At 40.6% G+C, this 15453-nt stretch overlaps 1 protein-coding gene across 4 annotated transcripts in view; it reads right to left on the bottom strand.

Moving 5' to 3' along the window:
* Positions 1 to 15453, bottom strand: part of ACAD11 (acyl-CoA dehydrogenase family member 11) — a 60733-nt gene that overhangs the window by 37305 nt on the left and 7975 nt on the right. For all 4 annotated transcript variants that reach the window (XM_084619361.1, XM_084619362.1, XM_084619364.1 and 1 more), the window contains 9 exons: positions 14185 to 14346; positions 11857 to 12021; positions 8604 to 8751; positions 7906 to 8027; positions 7011 to 7117; positions 6508 to 6634; positions 3809 to 3886; positions 823 to 961; positions 603 to 710 (listed from right to left, as the gene is read on the bottom strand). In XM_084619361.1, the coding sequence (XP_084475487.1) occupies positions 603 to 710; positions 823 to 961; positions 3809 to 3886; positions 6508 to 6634; positions 7011 to 7117; positions 7906 to 8027; positions 8604 to 8751; positions 11857 to 12021; positions 14185 to 14346 (1156 nt within the window). The remainder of the gene's footprint in view (positions 1 to 602; positions 711 to 822; positions 962 to 3808; positions 3887 to 6507; positions 6635 to 7010; positions 7118 to 7905; positions 8028 to 8603; positions 8752 to 11856; positions 12022 to 14184; positions 14347 to 15453) is intronic.

Here is a 15453-nt window from a genome sequence, read left to right as displayed (position 1 = left end):
ACTGTCATTGATGTTTGAAATATTATTAGCTGCTAAAGTGGTATAATATTTAGCATATTTACAGTGCGTTTCATCAGTGATCTCAACACACTTTACAAAGGAGGGTAAGTTTACTGTATTTTGTTTGGCTATTAATAAAAAAGCAAGAGTGAAGATATTCTTACAGCAAATAGTATCGGGGGGGGGGGGGTAACAGTGTTAGTCTGTATCCACAAAAACAACAAGGAGTCCGGTGGCACCTTAAAGGCTAACAGATTTATTTGGACATAAGCTTTTGTGGGTAAAAAACACTTTTTCAGATGCAAGGCCAAATAAATCTGTTAGTCTTTAAGGTGCCACCAGACTCCTTGTTGTTCTGATAGCAAATAAATTAATCTTAACTATGGGAAATGGCAACTACTGTAACTGTGGAGACTATGGATCTTGCAGAATTAGACCCTCTGGCTGTCGATAGCACATAGAGAGGTTCAAAGCCATGGTGAAAAGCCAAAGGTATTAACACATAATAGCTTGTGTTTCTGCACCTCTCTGCACTGCTGTGAAACGTGCATGATGGGGTGGGGGTGGGGGCGGGGGCAGTTTTCAACTGCAGAAATGTTTACCTGTCATGCAGAAGCAAGAATTAATTTTCCCTTGAAGGAGAGGCTCAAGCCACTGTTTCTTTTGCTCTTCAGACCCATACAAATGCAGGACCTCCATGTTTCCAGTATCTGGGAGAAATCAGAATGTGTCTTTTTGCAATACATAGTTCATACAGCATAAAATGTTCACAAAATTGTGACTAAGGAAAGGGGGGGGGGCAGGGGAGGGGCGTTTGCTAACCTGGTGCATGACAATTGAAAATTTCTGGGGCAAAGAAGCATTTTCCTGTCTCCTCTGCAATTAATGCATAGTCAACCTGACTGAGACCACTGATGGCTGGCAGGAAAAGGTTCCACAGACCCTCTGCTTTGGCCATTTCCTGTCAGAAGAAATAAGACCAACACACAGTGAATCTTTATTCTGAGATTACATTATGATTCAGTAACCATCTTGCCTCCCTCAGGTCAATCTTGCAGTCCCAACTATAGTTTTCCTTTCCTGAGTCTCTATATTCCATTTTTTGGCATAACATTCAGGCTTCCCCCTCACACTCAAGCTCTCCCTAACTTTTTCCATGTGTACATCTCTCTCACACACACTCACCCTTTCTTTGTTTCCTTCACCTACGCCTGAACTCCAGGGTTTCTACCACATAGCCACATAAGTCCGGAATATCCACCCACACAGTATATGTCAAGCTTCCACACACTCCTTCAAAAGAACAACTGTTAAAAAATCTGCATGCTCCATAAAGTATTCTGGCTAGAATGGCGATAACTCACTGTGTGCGCATGCATGCATTCTGGTTTGCATGGTAGTATATTGTTTTCCTTTTGTGCTTTAGGAATCTATGCTATATGAATGAGGAGATGGCTAATTGTTTCAGCACACATCACCCCTGTACAGCACTATGCTGTATTGTGATGGTATGCTCCAACCCCAGGACAACTAAAGAAAGGAGCTCTCTCTCCACAGTGGTGCAGGGCCTCCCTTCTCATGGGACCAGGGTACCCCCTAAAGACACTGTGAATACTTTATTTCAGCTGTATTAAAAATAGAGAACTGGAATATAGATTAGCAATGTGTGAGGCAAATTCTGTTCATGTCAACATAACAATGAAAACGGTTTCAAGTATAAGCACAGCACTTTCTAAAGAGCGTGTGCGCGTATGTGCCTGCACGTGTGCTGGGGTGGGAGAGGGAAGGAAGGGAAAGACTTCGGACTTATCTAAACCACACGGCTTTTGGCGACAATGCGGTCTCGACACAGCCTTGTCACTAAAAATCAGTGTGTGTAAACACTCTTTTCTGGTACTTTGTCCGCACTTTGGCAGACAAAATACTTCCAGTCCCGTGAGCGGCGTTAACTTGGTCAGCAGGAGAGCGCTCCTGCTGACAAAGCCGCATTCACACTGCCACTTGTGTTCGCAAAACTTTTGTCTTTCGCAGGGGGGCTTTTTTAAGTACCCGTGAAAGAAAAGTTTTGTGGACAACTTCCCAGTGTAGACAAGCTCTCAGACAGGCCTCCCACTTTTTCTCCAGTCTCACATCTTTTTTTAAAGTTTCTAGCTGCTCTGGTTGTGAATAAAGACTTGAAAATGTGACCCAGCTATAACTGATGTAATCACCTCTGCTGGAGACTGCAGAGAGCCTGAAATAGCAGCTTGAGAGGTGTGAGCTTCCCCATTGACTGAATGCATCCCATGAAGTGAGCTGTAGCTCACGAAAGCTTATGCTCAAATAAATTTGTTAGTCTCTAAGGTGCCACAAGTCTTCCTTTTTTTGCATTCATTTCGGTATGCGCTAACTTCTGAAATGATTAGACTTTAAATGTCAGTGTTATTAACTATTTCACTGCTCAAAGCACGTAAGAAAGGAGATGAAGAACCAATATGAAGAACACCACAATCTGCTCTGAGATGCCGCTTATACTGTGTAAGACTGTAAAAAAGTCTAGATGGAATACCTGGGCTAAACAAAACCTTAAACAAGGTTTAGGGTTAGTTATACAGAGACCTCAGCCTGCTTAGTACCCTGGCAAACACCATTAAAATCCTTTTATTAAAGATACAGAAAAGCAGGAAAAAACAGTTAAAGCATTTGGAATGTAAAGTAAGGCTTTCATTTCAAGAACAATCCTTATTCCCTTTCTCTCTTTCGCTGGAGAGTGTCTTTAAAAGAAAAAAAATGATCCTTGTTTGACAGTCTTTAAGATAGTAATAACACATAGAAAATAAATAGGAAAGACAGAAGATGCATTTTCTGTCTCTGATGTTGAGTCACTTGCAAGCTCACTGCTGGAAAAATACATATACAGCACACAGTGTTATCAGCCACTGTCAAAGGCTTACAGACATATGGCAAAATATGCAGTCTCGGCCAGCTAAACCAGACTCTTATCAGACAGAAGGAAAAAGGAGAGAGTTAAGAAAAGGACTTGTGGGGGATGGGGCAAGACAAAGTCTCACACTGCAGGTGGTAATTGGGATTTAGCTAGAGCCAGCAGAGATGGCAAGGTCATCTGGCTCCCTCTCTCTGGCCTGCTCTGGTTAGAACCTTTCTCAGGGATTAGGATGAAGAGGGTCCAGGGACCCATGAGATGGCAGGGGTGTCAGCTATGATGGTGAATCTCACTCCAGCAGCCAATTTTTCCTCCCAAAGTCTCTTCCAAAAAGGAGCGATGAGTGGAACAGCCCTGACCTCTCATTTTGTTCACCAATTAGGCCTATTTTCTGACACACCAATTTGGTTCAATGATTTCTGGTTCCCCGCATCTCTTGTTTACCAAGCATGATCTTAACACAGCCCTTAAGTTATATCAGTAGGCTTTTTCGTTTGGACGAATTCAATCAGTCCCGCTTTTGCATCTTTCCCCATCAGTATTTGTTATGGGTTATTGTGACATCTTATGAAATTATGCTCACTTCTTGGAGTTGAGTTCACCATTACGGTAAATGTGTAGGCCCAATTATCACAACATCACCATATGACAGGGTTGTAAGGGGCACAAAAGGTTTTATTTTCCTCAGCTTTCAAAAGCTTGGGAAATACATGGATTTTTAAACTGCAATTCCTTTTTAAAAGCGTATTGTATTTTATATGCATAAGAGAAATATGATGGTCTAAAAGGTAAACTACTCTAGGTAATATTTGCTCAGGCAATTGCATAAACTCCCTCATTTCCATCATCACTGCAATACTCAGGCGAACATTCACTTTGTATTACCTTCAGTTTCACAATCACTGAAGGTTTCTTCCATCTGTCCAGTGAATTTTCATCTTTGACATAGTACTCAACCACTTCCTTAGGAAAAAAAACAAACGTACAATAAAAAGTAATATATGGTTTCTTCTACTGCCTCTTTCCCAATCTCCACAAACCGCAATGAATTCCTATTACATACTAGAAGTGCATCTTTATTGTATAATAGTACTGTATATGTTAAAAAAAATTAAAAACCTAATTGCAATCTGATTATGCCTCACATCTAAAACAGGCTTGAGACTCCTCGTGAACTTTAGCCAAAACAGTACCTCACTTCAGATATAAAAGTGACTCAGTGCTATTCAAAACACTTTTCTGGTGGTGTCTGAAGTTCAACATTTTCCGGAGATATGAGTAAGGACTTGTCATGACTAGTAATTCTTGAATGGTAATTGTATACAAAATTAATGACACTGTGATGAAATAAGCATTACTATATACAATTTAAGCTGACTATGTTGACACAGCACATGTAGTACTACCAGTGGAATATTGCAACATGCAAGCTAGGTATCCAATTTTAGTATGCAACAAGTGAAAACATGAAGAATACAGCTGTTTCTCTTTAAATAGGTGATCTTTTCATTGTGTACTCGGTCATTTCGAGTGCTAGATATTAGCACTATATACGGTTGTGCCCTTCATAGCAATCCTAATGCTAAATGTTGCTCTCTATGGGAATTTTGAAGACTAATTTTTTTATGCACTGATTATATTTCACAGTTTTTAGTGCTTTTTATTCAGGGATCTCAAAGCACTTTTCAAACAACTTTTGGAAGGTTAAATGACTCATTATACTGAAAGGTTAAATGACCCACCTAAAGTCACACAGTGAATCAGATTTAGGAATGGTTTCAGAGTAGCAGCCGTGTTAGTCTGTATCCGCAAAAAGAACAGGAGTACTTGTGGCACCTTAGAGACTAACAAATTTATTTGAGCATAAACTTTCATGGGCTAAAACCCACTTCATCGGGTTTTAGCCCATGAAAGCTTATGCTCAAATAAATTTTGTTAGCCTCTAAGGTGCCACAAGTACTCCTGTTCTTTTTGCAGATTTAGGAATAGAACTCAGGAGTCCTGACTTCCCAACCCCAGCTGTAGCAAACAAACAAAAACATACATGCATTTCCTTTAAAGGATTACGTAGGGAACGTTCCATATTGTTTTTTTGTTAGTTAAACACACATTCCTTAGAACACATTTTTTCCTGAAGAGAAACAAAACTAGTTGTGACCAAAAGATGGCTGCTCAACCTTTGAGAAAATCTTTCAGAAACAAGAACTCATCTGGAGCAGGTACATTAAGAAATCATCTTTTCATAATTATGGACCTCTCTGGCCATTTCCACTATCAGCTTTCAAGCCTACATTAATGTCAGACACATCTAGGAACTGAGGGCATGATGGTATATTACAGAAATGTACTTAATATCAGATATAGACAACGCTTAACCTTGTTAGAAAGGGCTATGGGAAAGGTAAAACATTCCATCCAGGATTGGGGGTAAGAACAGCAGCCTTCCTCCTGGATGACAAACACCCCTCCAATGCAATTCTTCCCTCTGGGAGGCAATCAAGCCTCTAACAATCTTAGTAGCATATTATGGCTCCACAAGAATCAATGTCCTATGGGCCTGGGAACTTAGTCAAATACTTTACTGAATATTACATTATCTTCTAACATCATCATTAAAGCAGGACATCAAAGTTTCTATCAAATTAACCTGGTTGCATGGCATGTTACCTCCCACACACCAAACAAGAGACCAGAGAAAACAAACAACCTAGGGCTGCAGGCAAAGAACAATCACAGGGACAAAATGCGTATCCAAGTAGAGTATTAGCCAAAAAACTGCTTCTTTCAGAAGGCTTGGATCTTCAGACTTAATCCCAAATTTCCCAACAAGCAGTTTGTCCTGAGGGTCAGAGATGTTGTAAGGGAGTTAGTCACAGTGCATACAGAACTTGCAGCAGCTGTAATGCAACCATTAGTCATGACAACACATTAAGCAAACATAGTTGGCAATGATTATACTAGAGTTACTTTCAACTAAGGATCTCAAAGCACTTTATAAACAATTAATCATCAAACAAATTTGTGAGAAAAAAATAGATACAGAGAGAGGCTGAGCAACATCCCTAGGATCATACTTAAGTGAGCAGCAACATTGGGAACTCAAGAATCAACTCCTAATCTCCTGCTTTCAGCACTCCCTCAGATCTGAAGAACCATGAACCTCGAAAAGCTAAAGGAGAAACAATCTGGGCCAGGATTCAGGCAGACCCAGTATGGTATAACTTTGTGGACCATCAACATCCTCCAGTTTGTGAGCTAGTCAGAGCGCAATAGTGCCTGTCTATGTCCAACATCAGGAACTCCCTTTGCACTCACTCCCTACAACAGTTCTGTCTTCTCTACTGTGAGGGATACTATTATATTTGTTATTAGTAGAGTATTTTCTCGCATTCAATATTCTCTTTCTCTAGCATTCACTACTAATTCATACACTGATTTATAATCAGTAATAATCTGCAAAAAATATCACTGACTGGACAAAATTAAGCTCTGTCTCTGTTCCTAAACAAAGTGAAGATGTGAGCTGTGAAGTAAGCTCTGAATTTCGGCACAAACATACTACTTCCTGAACAAAAAGCTTCTACCTTTTCAGCTGGAAACACATGCTGCTTCATGAACCTCTTCACCTTCAGCAGAACCTCCTGGCCTTTTTTAGTCTGCTGGAACAGCTCTCCTGTATCACTGGGTTGTGCATCACCAGTGAAAGAAGTTCTAGGGAACAAAATTAAAATAAATAAATGTCAGGTTCTCCTGCTGTTAATACAAACTTCCTTACATAAATATAACTATTTAAAGAAATATATAAGAAAGCTGTGAAAGGTCTGACTTGAGTTAGCCAAACCTTTTACCGCATATCAACACAGGGATAAAAGACCCAGGTCAGCTGACTCAGGCTCGCAGGGCTTGGGCTGAAAAATTGCTGTGTAGTCATTTGGGCTGCAAGGGTGGAGGGTCCCAGAGCTTGGGCTACAACCTTAGCCCAAATGTCTATATAGCAATTTTTCAGCTACAGAGCACGAGTTCTACGAGCCAAGGCCAGCTGTGTTTTTTTAACCCCTGCATAGACATATCCAACAAGTGCTCTCACCTTTTTGAGAGCAGTAATCCAGTTTCTGCCAAGGGTTTCACCATCTCAGCGAACTCATAACTATTCTCTGCAGAAGAATTTCCAAGGAGATATCTAGCATATACACCCTAAAACCAAATAAAACGGACATATATGATTTAATATCTGCTTAAAATTGGAGTCCAGTATGACATAATCTTTGTGAACTGGTGGACAAAATTAAATGCATATATTCCCAATAAAAAGAAGTAGTCAGTTTTCCAATATAAAAATTGGTCAAATTTTAGTTGAATCCATTACTAGTGCCATTGATCCATTTCCAATCAGTAGCGATACTGAGACACTAAAAGAAAATACTCACTCCATTGTAGACAGACTAATGGTCCAAGTCCAAAGGACAAGCATCAAAATCAGCAGCACAAATGACAAGTATTTACTGTGCAAATGTCATATACATAATTGAAAAAGTTCATGTGGGCCTGATCCAGTGCCGGCTGAAGTTAATGGGTTCCCATCTGTTGATTTCAATAGGCACTGGATGGGGCCCACAATGCTCAGAGTTTAAAAGGACAGTATGTGATTTTTTCCTGAGGTCCCACTCCCCCTCTCCCCCCATCATCTAGCATCCATGATGATCATACCCAAAATGAACAAATCTAAAGAAAGCTAATGTCTGCTTTAAAAATTGAGTCAGCCATCACCAGATCGGTAGTTTTATAAAGGGAACAATAGCCCAGACAGCTACTATTGACAGGCAGCTAACATGCTACAGCTTTTAAAAGAATAAATAAAATTACAGAAGCTTTTCAACTTTATCACATTTCAATATTTTTTTACATTTTTAATTTACATTACCAAACAAAATAATAATAATTAAACTATAAGAAAATATATTAAGTATTAATGAAAATTTTACCTGGCATATTCCAGCTATTTTAAAATATGAAAGAGCAAGAAAGAAATTCAAGTTCGAAAGATCTGCACTAATACCCCTGCAGCGGCAGTAAACTGAAATCAATTCTCCAAGTGATGGAATTCCTAGGAAAACCATACAGAATATTTAGCATGTCCAAAACTTCTCTCTTCCTTAGTTTTTAAATTCTAATTAATTTGTCACCAATTATGCTGTTTGTTTAGTCTTACAAACTATATTCAAATTACACAACAAAAATAAACTAGTAAGTGCCACATACTGGTTCTCATGCACTAATATAATGCAGTTATATTTGGGAGCCAAACACAAATGGGGACTGTTTAAATTCCAACCAAATATAAACACAACACTTTTTCAGGTCAGTAAAAAAATAATATGTTAAAAGACGAGACAAAAAGATTAAATTTTAGGCTTAAACTATCTCAGTGTCTCTAAGAAAAAGAGCATTCAAAATATCCTTTCACTTAAAGGAATATTAATAAACACATAAGTATATTTCAATATACATTTCCTATCTATAATTTTATAGAATGTAATAAACTTGTTGTTAGTAAACTATGGAAGTTATTTTCAAGTTTAGTATGGTATGCTTAATAATTGGCTATCAACTGTTTATCAAGATAAAAAACTAAATAGAAATCAATTTTTAAAAAACTAATTTCAACAAAATTACAAATTACCTACAGTATCTCTAAAACTCAAGGTACCCCCGTGGCCTAACTGTTTAATTGTGTTAGGCCAGAAGTAAAATGCAGCGGTATAAGCTAAATCTGCTAAAGGATGCCCAGTGGTTGAAAGTTCCCAGTCCAGGACTGCCACAACACGAGCCTAAATAAATAAAAAAAATCCAATGAATGATAAAGGTAAGCAACTTAAATTAACTATATCCATGCCCCTTCCCATTTAGAAGACTAATATAGGATGTGTGGGTGTACAGATATATATATATATGTGCACCATAAGATTGTTACAGTGATGATAGTTCCTTAATACAGTACTAGGTCTTGGGATCTAGAGAAAAGTAGTGTTCATTTATATGAACAAATTAATTTTTACTTATTCTATTGAGATAACATTATATACACTTAGCATCTATATAGCTCTTTTCATGCTTAAAGCCCTTCGTAAACACTCTAATCTGTCTCACGGAAGTCCTGTGAGGGAAGTAGGCAAGGAAGTTTGTAACCCTATTTTACAGATGAGGAAATAGCACATGACCTGTTCCTAGCCACAAAGAAGAGTCAGTGACAGAGCCAGGATTAGAACTCATAAATTTGTGGTTCTATGTTCAAACCACAGGTCCCTCTTTGTAACATAACAGTGCACAATAGACTAAATCTGGAACTTAATTACAATATAGACTAAGGGTAGGCAACCTTTGGCACGCAGCCCAACAGGGTAATCCGCTGGTGGGCCGTGATACAGTTGGTTTACATTGACCGTCCACAGGCATGGCCGCCCGCAGCTCCCAGCGACTGCAGTTCGCCATTCCCAGCCAATGGGAGCTGCAGGAAGTGGCGAACCACTGCCACTGGGAGCTGCGGGGGGCCATGCCTACGACAGCCAAGGTAAACAGTGTTGCGGCCCGCCAGCAGATTACCCTGATGGGCTGCGTGCTGAAGGCTGCCAACCCCTGATATAGACAGACACTGTTCCCTTGCTATAAAGGATGGGGGGAGAACCTTTGAAACGTGTCCCGTTTGGCATGCTTGAACAACTAGCACACAAGGGATTACTAAACTTGCGCAGAAAGATTGTAGTTGGCTTTTATGATCTCGAGAAGATTGTTTTAAAACAGAGTACACCTCAAATGTCATTTACTGCACAATAAGAAAAGGAGGACTTGTGGCACCTTAGAGACTAACCAATTTATTAGAGCATAAGCTTTCGTGAGCTACAGCTCACTTCCTCAGATGCATATCGTGGAAACTGCCAGTTTCCACGATATGCATCTGAGGAAGTGAGCTGTAGCTCACGAAAGCTTATGCTCTAATAAATTGGTTAGTCTCTAAGGTGCCACAAGTCCTCCTTTTCTTTTTGCGAATACAGACTAACACGGCTGCTACTCTGAAACCTGTCTTACTGCACAATCTACACCTAATGCCCAGACCCTGAACTGTGTTCTGCCACTGTTGAATAATTCTGTTGATCATATGGCCTAGGTTTACCTTTCACCCACAAAGTGACATACAGTATGTGGGAAGGGAGCACTAAAGCAGCCAATGATTCATTACACATCATTGACAAGAAAGAGTGTGGTTGCATGCAGAGACCAGAGAACAATCCTCTTTCTCAAAGAATGGCAGATCATGGGTTTCCAGCGGTTACATGATACCAGCCTTGATTTACATACTCTCCTTACTTCAGGCCCCCCAACCAGGGGTGGGGCAAGGAGGGCAATTGCCCAGGGGCCCGAGTGATTTAAAAGGGCCCGGGGTCCTTGGCCACTGCTGCAGTAGCAGCCCCAGGCCCTTTTCAATTGCCCAGGTGGGCTGCAGGGCTCCCAGACATAGGCGTTGAGTGCTGAGCATGCACCGGCGGGCCCCTCCACCCCATCCCCCCAGCTGATCAACTCATCCTCATCCCCCTAGTGCCTCCCGCTGTCAGCTGTTTGGTGGCATGCCAAAGGCACTGGGGAGAGAGGGAGGAGCGGGGGTAGGAAGAGGTGGGGCGGCCCTGGGCAACGCATGGCCCAGATGCCGGGAGTGGAAGGGGCAGGACCAGTCCCTTCCAGACACTGCTCTGCAGCCCTCCCTGCCTGGGGAGGTGAAGTCTGCTCCCTGCCTGGGCTTGGGTGCCAGGCAGGGAGCTGAAGCCGCCTCCTCCCCAGCCAGGCTCTCTCAAGCAGCTGCCAGGGAGGGCTGCAGAGCAGTGACCACGAGGGGCTGGCGATAAAAGCAGTTCCTTCCTGTTCCCTGCCTGGGCTCCTGCCCGCAAGGGAGAGTGGCAGAACATGTGGGGGTGGTGGGGCAGGCACAGAGGGAGGACAAAGCGTGCCCTCCCCCGCGGTAACATGGGGTGGGGAGAGCACAGTGACCCTGGGGGGGGGCAAACACATGACCTACCCTTTAGATCGTGCCCCCTCCACTATGGGGAAGCACCAATTGTATATTGTATGAACAGGGGTGGGAAGAGGTAGGGTGGGGATGAGGCATTAGGGGAATGAGCCTAGGATGGAGCGGGGGGGTGGGTGTCGAGCACTCCTGGGAAGTCTGGAAGTCGGCATCTATGCTCCTAAGCGCATGCAGGGTGGTACTGACAGTGGCAAAGGCACCAACCGGGCAGGCATGTGTAAGCCCTGGCCATGCCAGAAGAGCACACAGAAGAGCGGTGGCACATTGACTGTTCTGCCCTGGAGCCCGGAATTGCTGTCAGTGGGCCTGCCGTATTTTCACATGTTTTTTTTTTTTCCCCCTATTCCCTTATTTTTATTGAGATTGCATATCATATATTTAGACCTTTTCGCTCAGTGTTTGTACAGAGTCTATCACTATGGGGTCCTAGTCTATGAGGAGGGCTACCAGGCCCTGTGAGAATACTAATAGTAAGTCCTGATCCCAAACCACCTGAAGTTATGTGGAAGTCTTTCCATTGACTTCAGTGGGCTTTGGATCAGGCACCTAAGCATGTGCTCAAATATCACTGATCGATATCTTACATCGATTTTATGGTTCCCTTTTTGAGCTATATACTCCAAATACAATAATGGAGCAGGATTGTTTGCACTGGGGGATGTGAAGATGGGAAGAGAGAAAAGAAGGTCTAATGAATTGGAGTTAGGTTAGTGAATTTGTTTTAAGTAGTCCTTAAATTTACCTCAAGAAAATTGTACTCTGCAACGCCCGTCAATGTCTATTACGTAGGTAGGAAGGTAGAGAAACAGTACAACAAGAACTAAGAAGTAAGGTTAATGTATATATATGTTTGGGGTACCTCTCTTGGATGGAAAATGATGTTATCTATTCTAAAATCTCCATGAATCAGATTTTCTTCATTATCACCAGCTGGCAAGTTGTTCATTAACCACTCAGCCAGCTGGTTCATAGCAGGAATGTCTAAGTGAGCAGATGCATCATACTGTTTTTTCCAAGTTGTAACCTGAAAAATATAAAAAACACATAAAACATCAGCTATTTTAAAGCAGAACATTATACAGCTGAGGGAGCGAGCCATTCAAACTTCCTTTTTACTTGTTATAATTCAAAGGTGTTAAAAAAAATATTTGTCACCATATACCATCCCTTTTCTATGATGGTTTTGCTCTTCATTTTTATAATTATGGCTATGAATATGTCGCCAAGATGGTTATGAAACATGATGCACATTCAATTTTTCCACTGGTAATAGTGACAAAGACCATTGTTGAGATTTTCTATTCACCAGTAAACTTGGCACTCTTTTTTCCCCCACTCTCTCCTCTTGGATTCTAGGCTGACACAGCCAAATGATTTTATTTAAAGGACAATAATACATTATGTTCCAGTCATAACTATGCACAGGTGCAGGGATGCACTCACATGCAGCTAGTTGTGGGCCTGGGAATTAGAACTTTAAGGTGAAGAAATGTAACTGGCAGGAATATGCTTGATTCTGTTATTCCCTTATGCATTTAAAATCCCATAAAAAATGACAAAACTGGCTGGATCTAAAGGGTTTGCATTTACTACAATTTGTACATATATATTCCTATCTTGTTTTCTCTAGCTCTTCAGCCCATTATGGTCAGCTGCTCCAGCCCATTCAGTCCGCCCTGTATGCTCCCTTTGAACGTCCCACTGTTATGGTTTTAGGCCTCGTCTACATTACAAACCTATAATGGTATAACTACATTGCTCTGGGGTGTGAAAAATCCACACCCTAAAGCAATTTAGTTATACCGACCTAATCCTCTCTGTAGATAGCGCTATGTCGGCTGGAGAGCTTTTCCTACCAACATAGGTACGCCTCTCAGGGAGGTGGATTAACTACGCCGATGGGAGAGCTCTCTCCCATTGACTCAGAGCGTCTTCATTAAAGTGCTAGGGTAGCACAGGTGCGTCAGTGCACCTGCATCAATGCATCATTTTAAGGGCAGACTTGCCCTTAGTTTACAAACCACATCCCACTGCACTTTTCTGTGTGTTGCTTTGCTGCTCTGAGCTTCTATTTCACCTTTACTCATGGGTCTCTGTTTTCTCAAGCCCTCAGAGCTCTCAGTCACTTCCAATTGCTCACTCTGATTACAGCCACCCAAAGGACTTCTGGTTCCTTAACCCGTCTGATACCAGCCAAGCTATTTTGATCTCTGCTCATTGCCCTCCGGCTTTAGATTATTTTAGAGATCCAATGAGGTACAGAAGAGAATTCAAGAAGGTTTAATAAATAGCAGAAAATTGCACTTCTCAATCTTTAGCCTTTGTTTCTACCACCAGCGGAAGGCTGAGTGCATATTTTGTTTCATAACCTTGCTATGTGTTACAAATGTAAGCACAACAGAAAATCAAACAGCATGGATCAACTCCTCAGAGATACTGTTCAATAAGCTTTGATACTTCCACATCTTCACACTAAAACAAAAAAGAAATAGTCACATACAGAGTCAATTTCTGAAGCTCAGGAAACTGTCTAAAAAAAACAAAAAACAAACAAAAAAAAACAAACGAACAACTTAGGACCAGATTCTGACCTAGGCTCCACTATAGATCCACAGCAACTCCACTAAAGTGATTCTTGATTTATACTGGTGTAACATCAGATTCTGACCCATTGGAATACATGATTAAGATCCTTTCCAGCTTCCTCTAAAAGGGACAAAGTAAGTCCCTATATCAACGTGCACAGGTGATCCAAATTCATGAAAATTAATCTTGAGAGTTCTATTCCTGCTTCTGGATTTTGACAGTGTTGTTATACCCTTAGTAGCTCAGTAGATTTAAATTTGTATTAAATACATCTGGAAAGGAGAAAGAACACTGAAAGATAGACCTGATCTTTGTTGTATTTCAAATATAAATCCCACTGCACGTGTAATTCCAAATCTGGAGGTGCGACACAGGTGAATGGATACTACAGTCTGATAATAGGACCATAAACTTAATCAATGTGTTCTAAACACTTTAGAACATGTAGAGTAATTGAACTAATTATAAGATATTAGGTAAAGCCAAAACCTTGAGTAGTTTAAGGATGTTAGTTATTTTAATATAAAAAGTGTTGTAACCAAATGAATACAAATGAAACATTCAAGGGCATTACAAAGTAAGTGGTTTTTGAGACCATTACCTGCCTCCTACAGTATCCTGGTCCTCTGCCATATCCTTGGAGACCCAATGAATGCAAACTGAATGAGTGCAACCGGGCCAGGGTTTCTATCATAGCAACATATAAAGCAGATCGCTCCGCTGGACTGACTTCAGGTAGTGAGAGGTCTCGGAATACACGACCCTAAAGACATCATAAATCAGATATTTGGTGGGATGGAAAGAGTAGGGGGAGGAAAGGTCACACAACAACAGCACAAGATGTGTATGATGTATTAACAGTCATTGCGTCAGTAATCTCTTCCTTGCTCACTTGTTTCTTGTCCAGGAAGGTCAAGGCACTCTTGCTCACTGAAATCCAAAAACTACCAATCTCACAGGATCTCCCTGAGCAGTGAATTTAATATATGTATCTTGTAGATCCTGAACTAGAACTCTAGAACCAGATACCCTCCAAACTCTGAGGTGTCTGCAAACTAGATTGTATTTCTTGGGTCCATCTCAAATATTCTGAATCCAAATAATTCAGTGTATAAATTGAAAAATGAAATAAGCTCTAGTTTTGTAAGGTTTTTTCACATTTCAAAAACAGTTAAAAGTTATCCGCTTAATTTTTGGGAGGGAGGGGCTATCATTTGCCTCTGAAGTGGACCCTTTGATATGGGAAAAAGGAAAAACTAGGCAAATTTTCCCTCTAAACCCACTCACTTCCAGATAGTTAATGGTTTAAATAAATGTACACAGCTAACACACTGATTAGGTTAGTTTTTGCCAATTAATTGTGGAAGAGTAGAATTTATTGTAGCATTACATGATACTGTTTAGTCAACATACATGTTTCATCAAATTCTGTTCTATTTTCTAAAACCTTGGACTATATTAATGAAAAAAATAAAATAAAAGCAACTCGGCTATCCAATTTAGTCAAGTGTAAACTTACAACCTTGGGAAAAAAATAAATACTGAGGGAATAGATTTATTAAGAAGAAACTTCTTGCTCTAGACAAGAAAATTCCAAACGTATAAACGTACCAAAGCAAAGATTGAAAAACTGCTGGGATATTTCTAAGTTAACCTAATTGGAAGCAGTATTAGAACATGGTTAACAAACAAAAACACACACACACACACACACACACCCCCCCAACTCATCTGTCTTCTAAATCGAACACACAACCTGATGATTTGATATTAACCCACTTTCTTGTAATTTGATTTGTTTACAGATCATTTATGCTTTTGCTTATTTAAATTAATAAAATATAGAACATTGGAAACATACGTGGTTTGG

This window comes from Lepidochelys olivacea (assembly GCF_965140295.1).
Source record: "Lepidochelys olivacea isolate rLepOli2 genome assembly, chromosome: 2".
Taxonomy (NCBI): domain Eukaryota; kingdom Metazoa; phylum Chordata; order Testudines; family Cheloniidae; genus Lepidochelys; species Lepidochelys olivacea.
The sequence above is the reverse complement of the archived record's forward strand: the minus strand, read 5'-3'. Positions and strand labels throughout refer to the sequence as shown.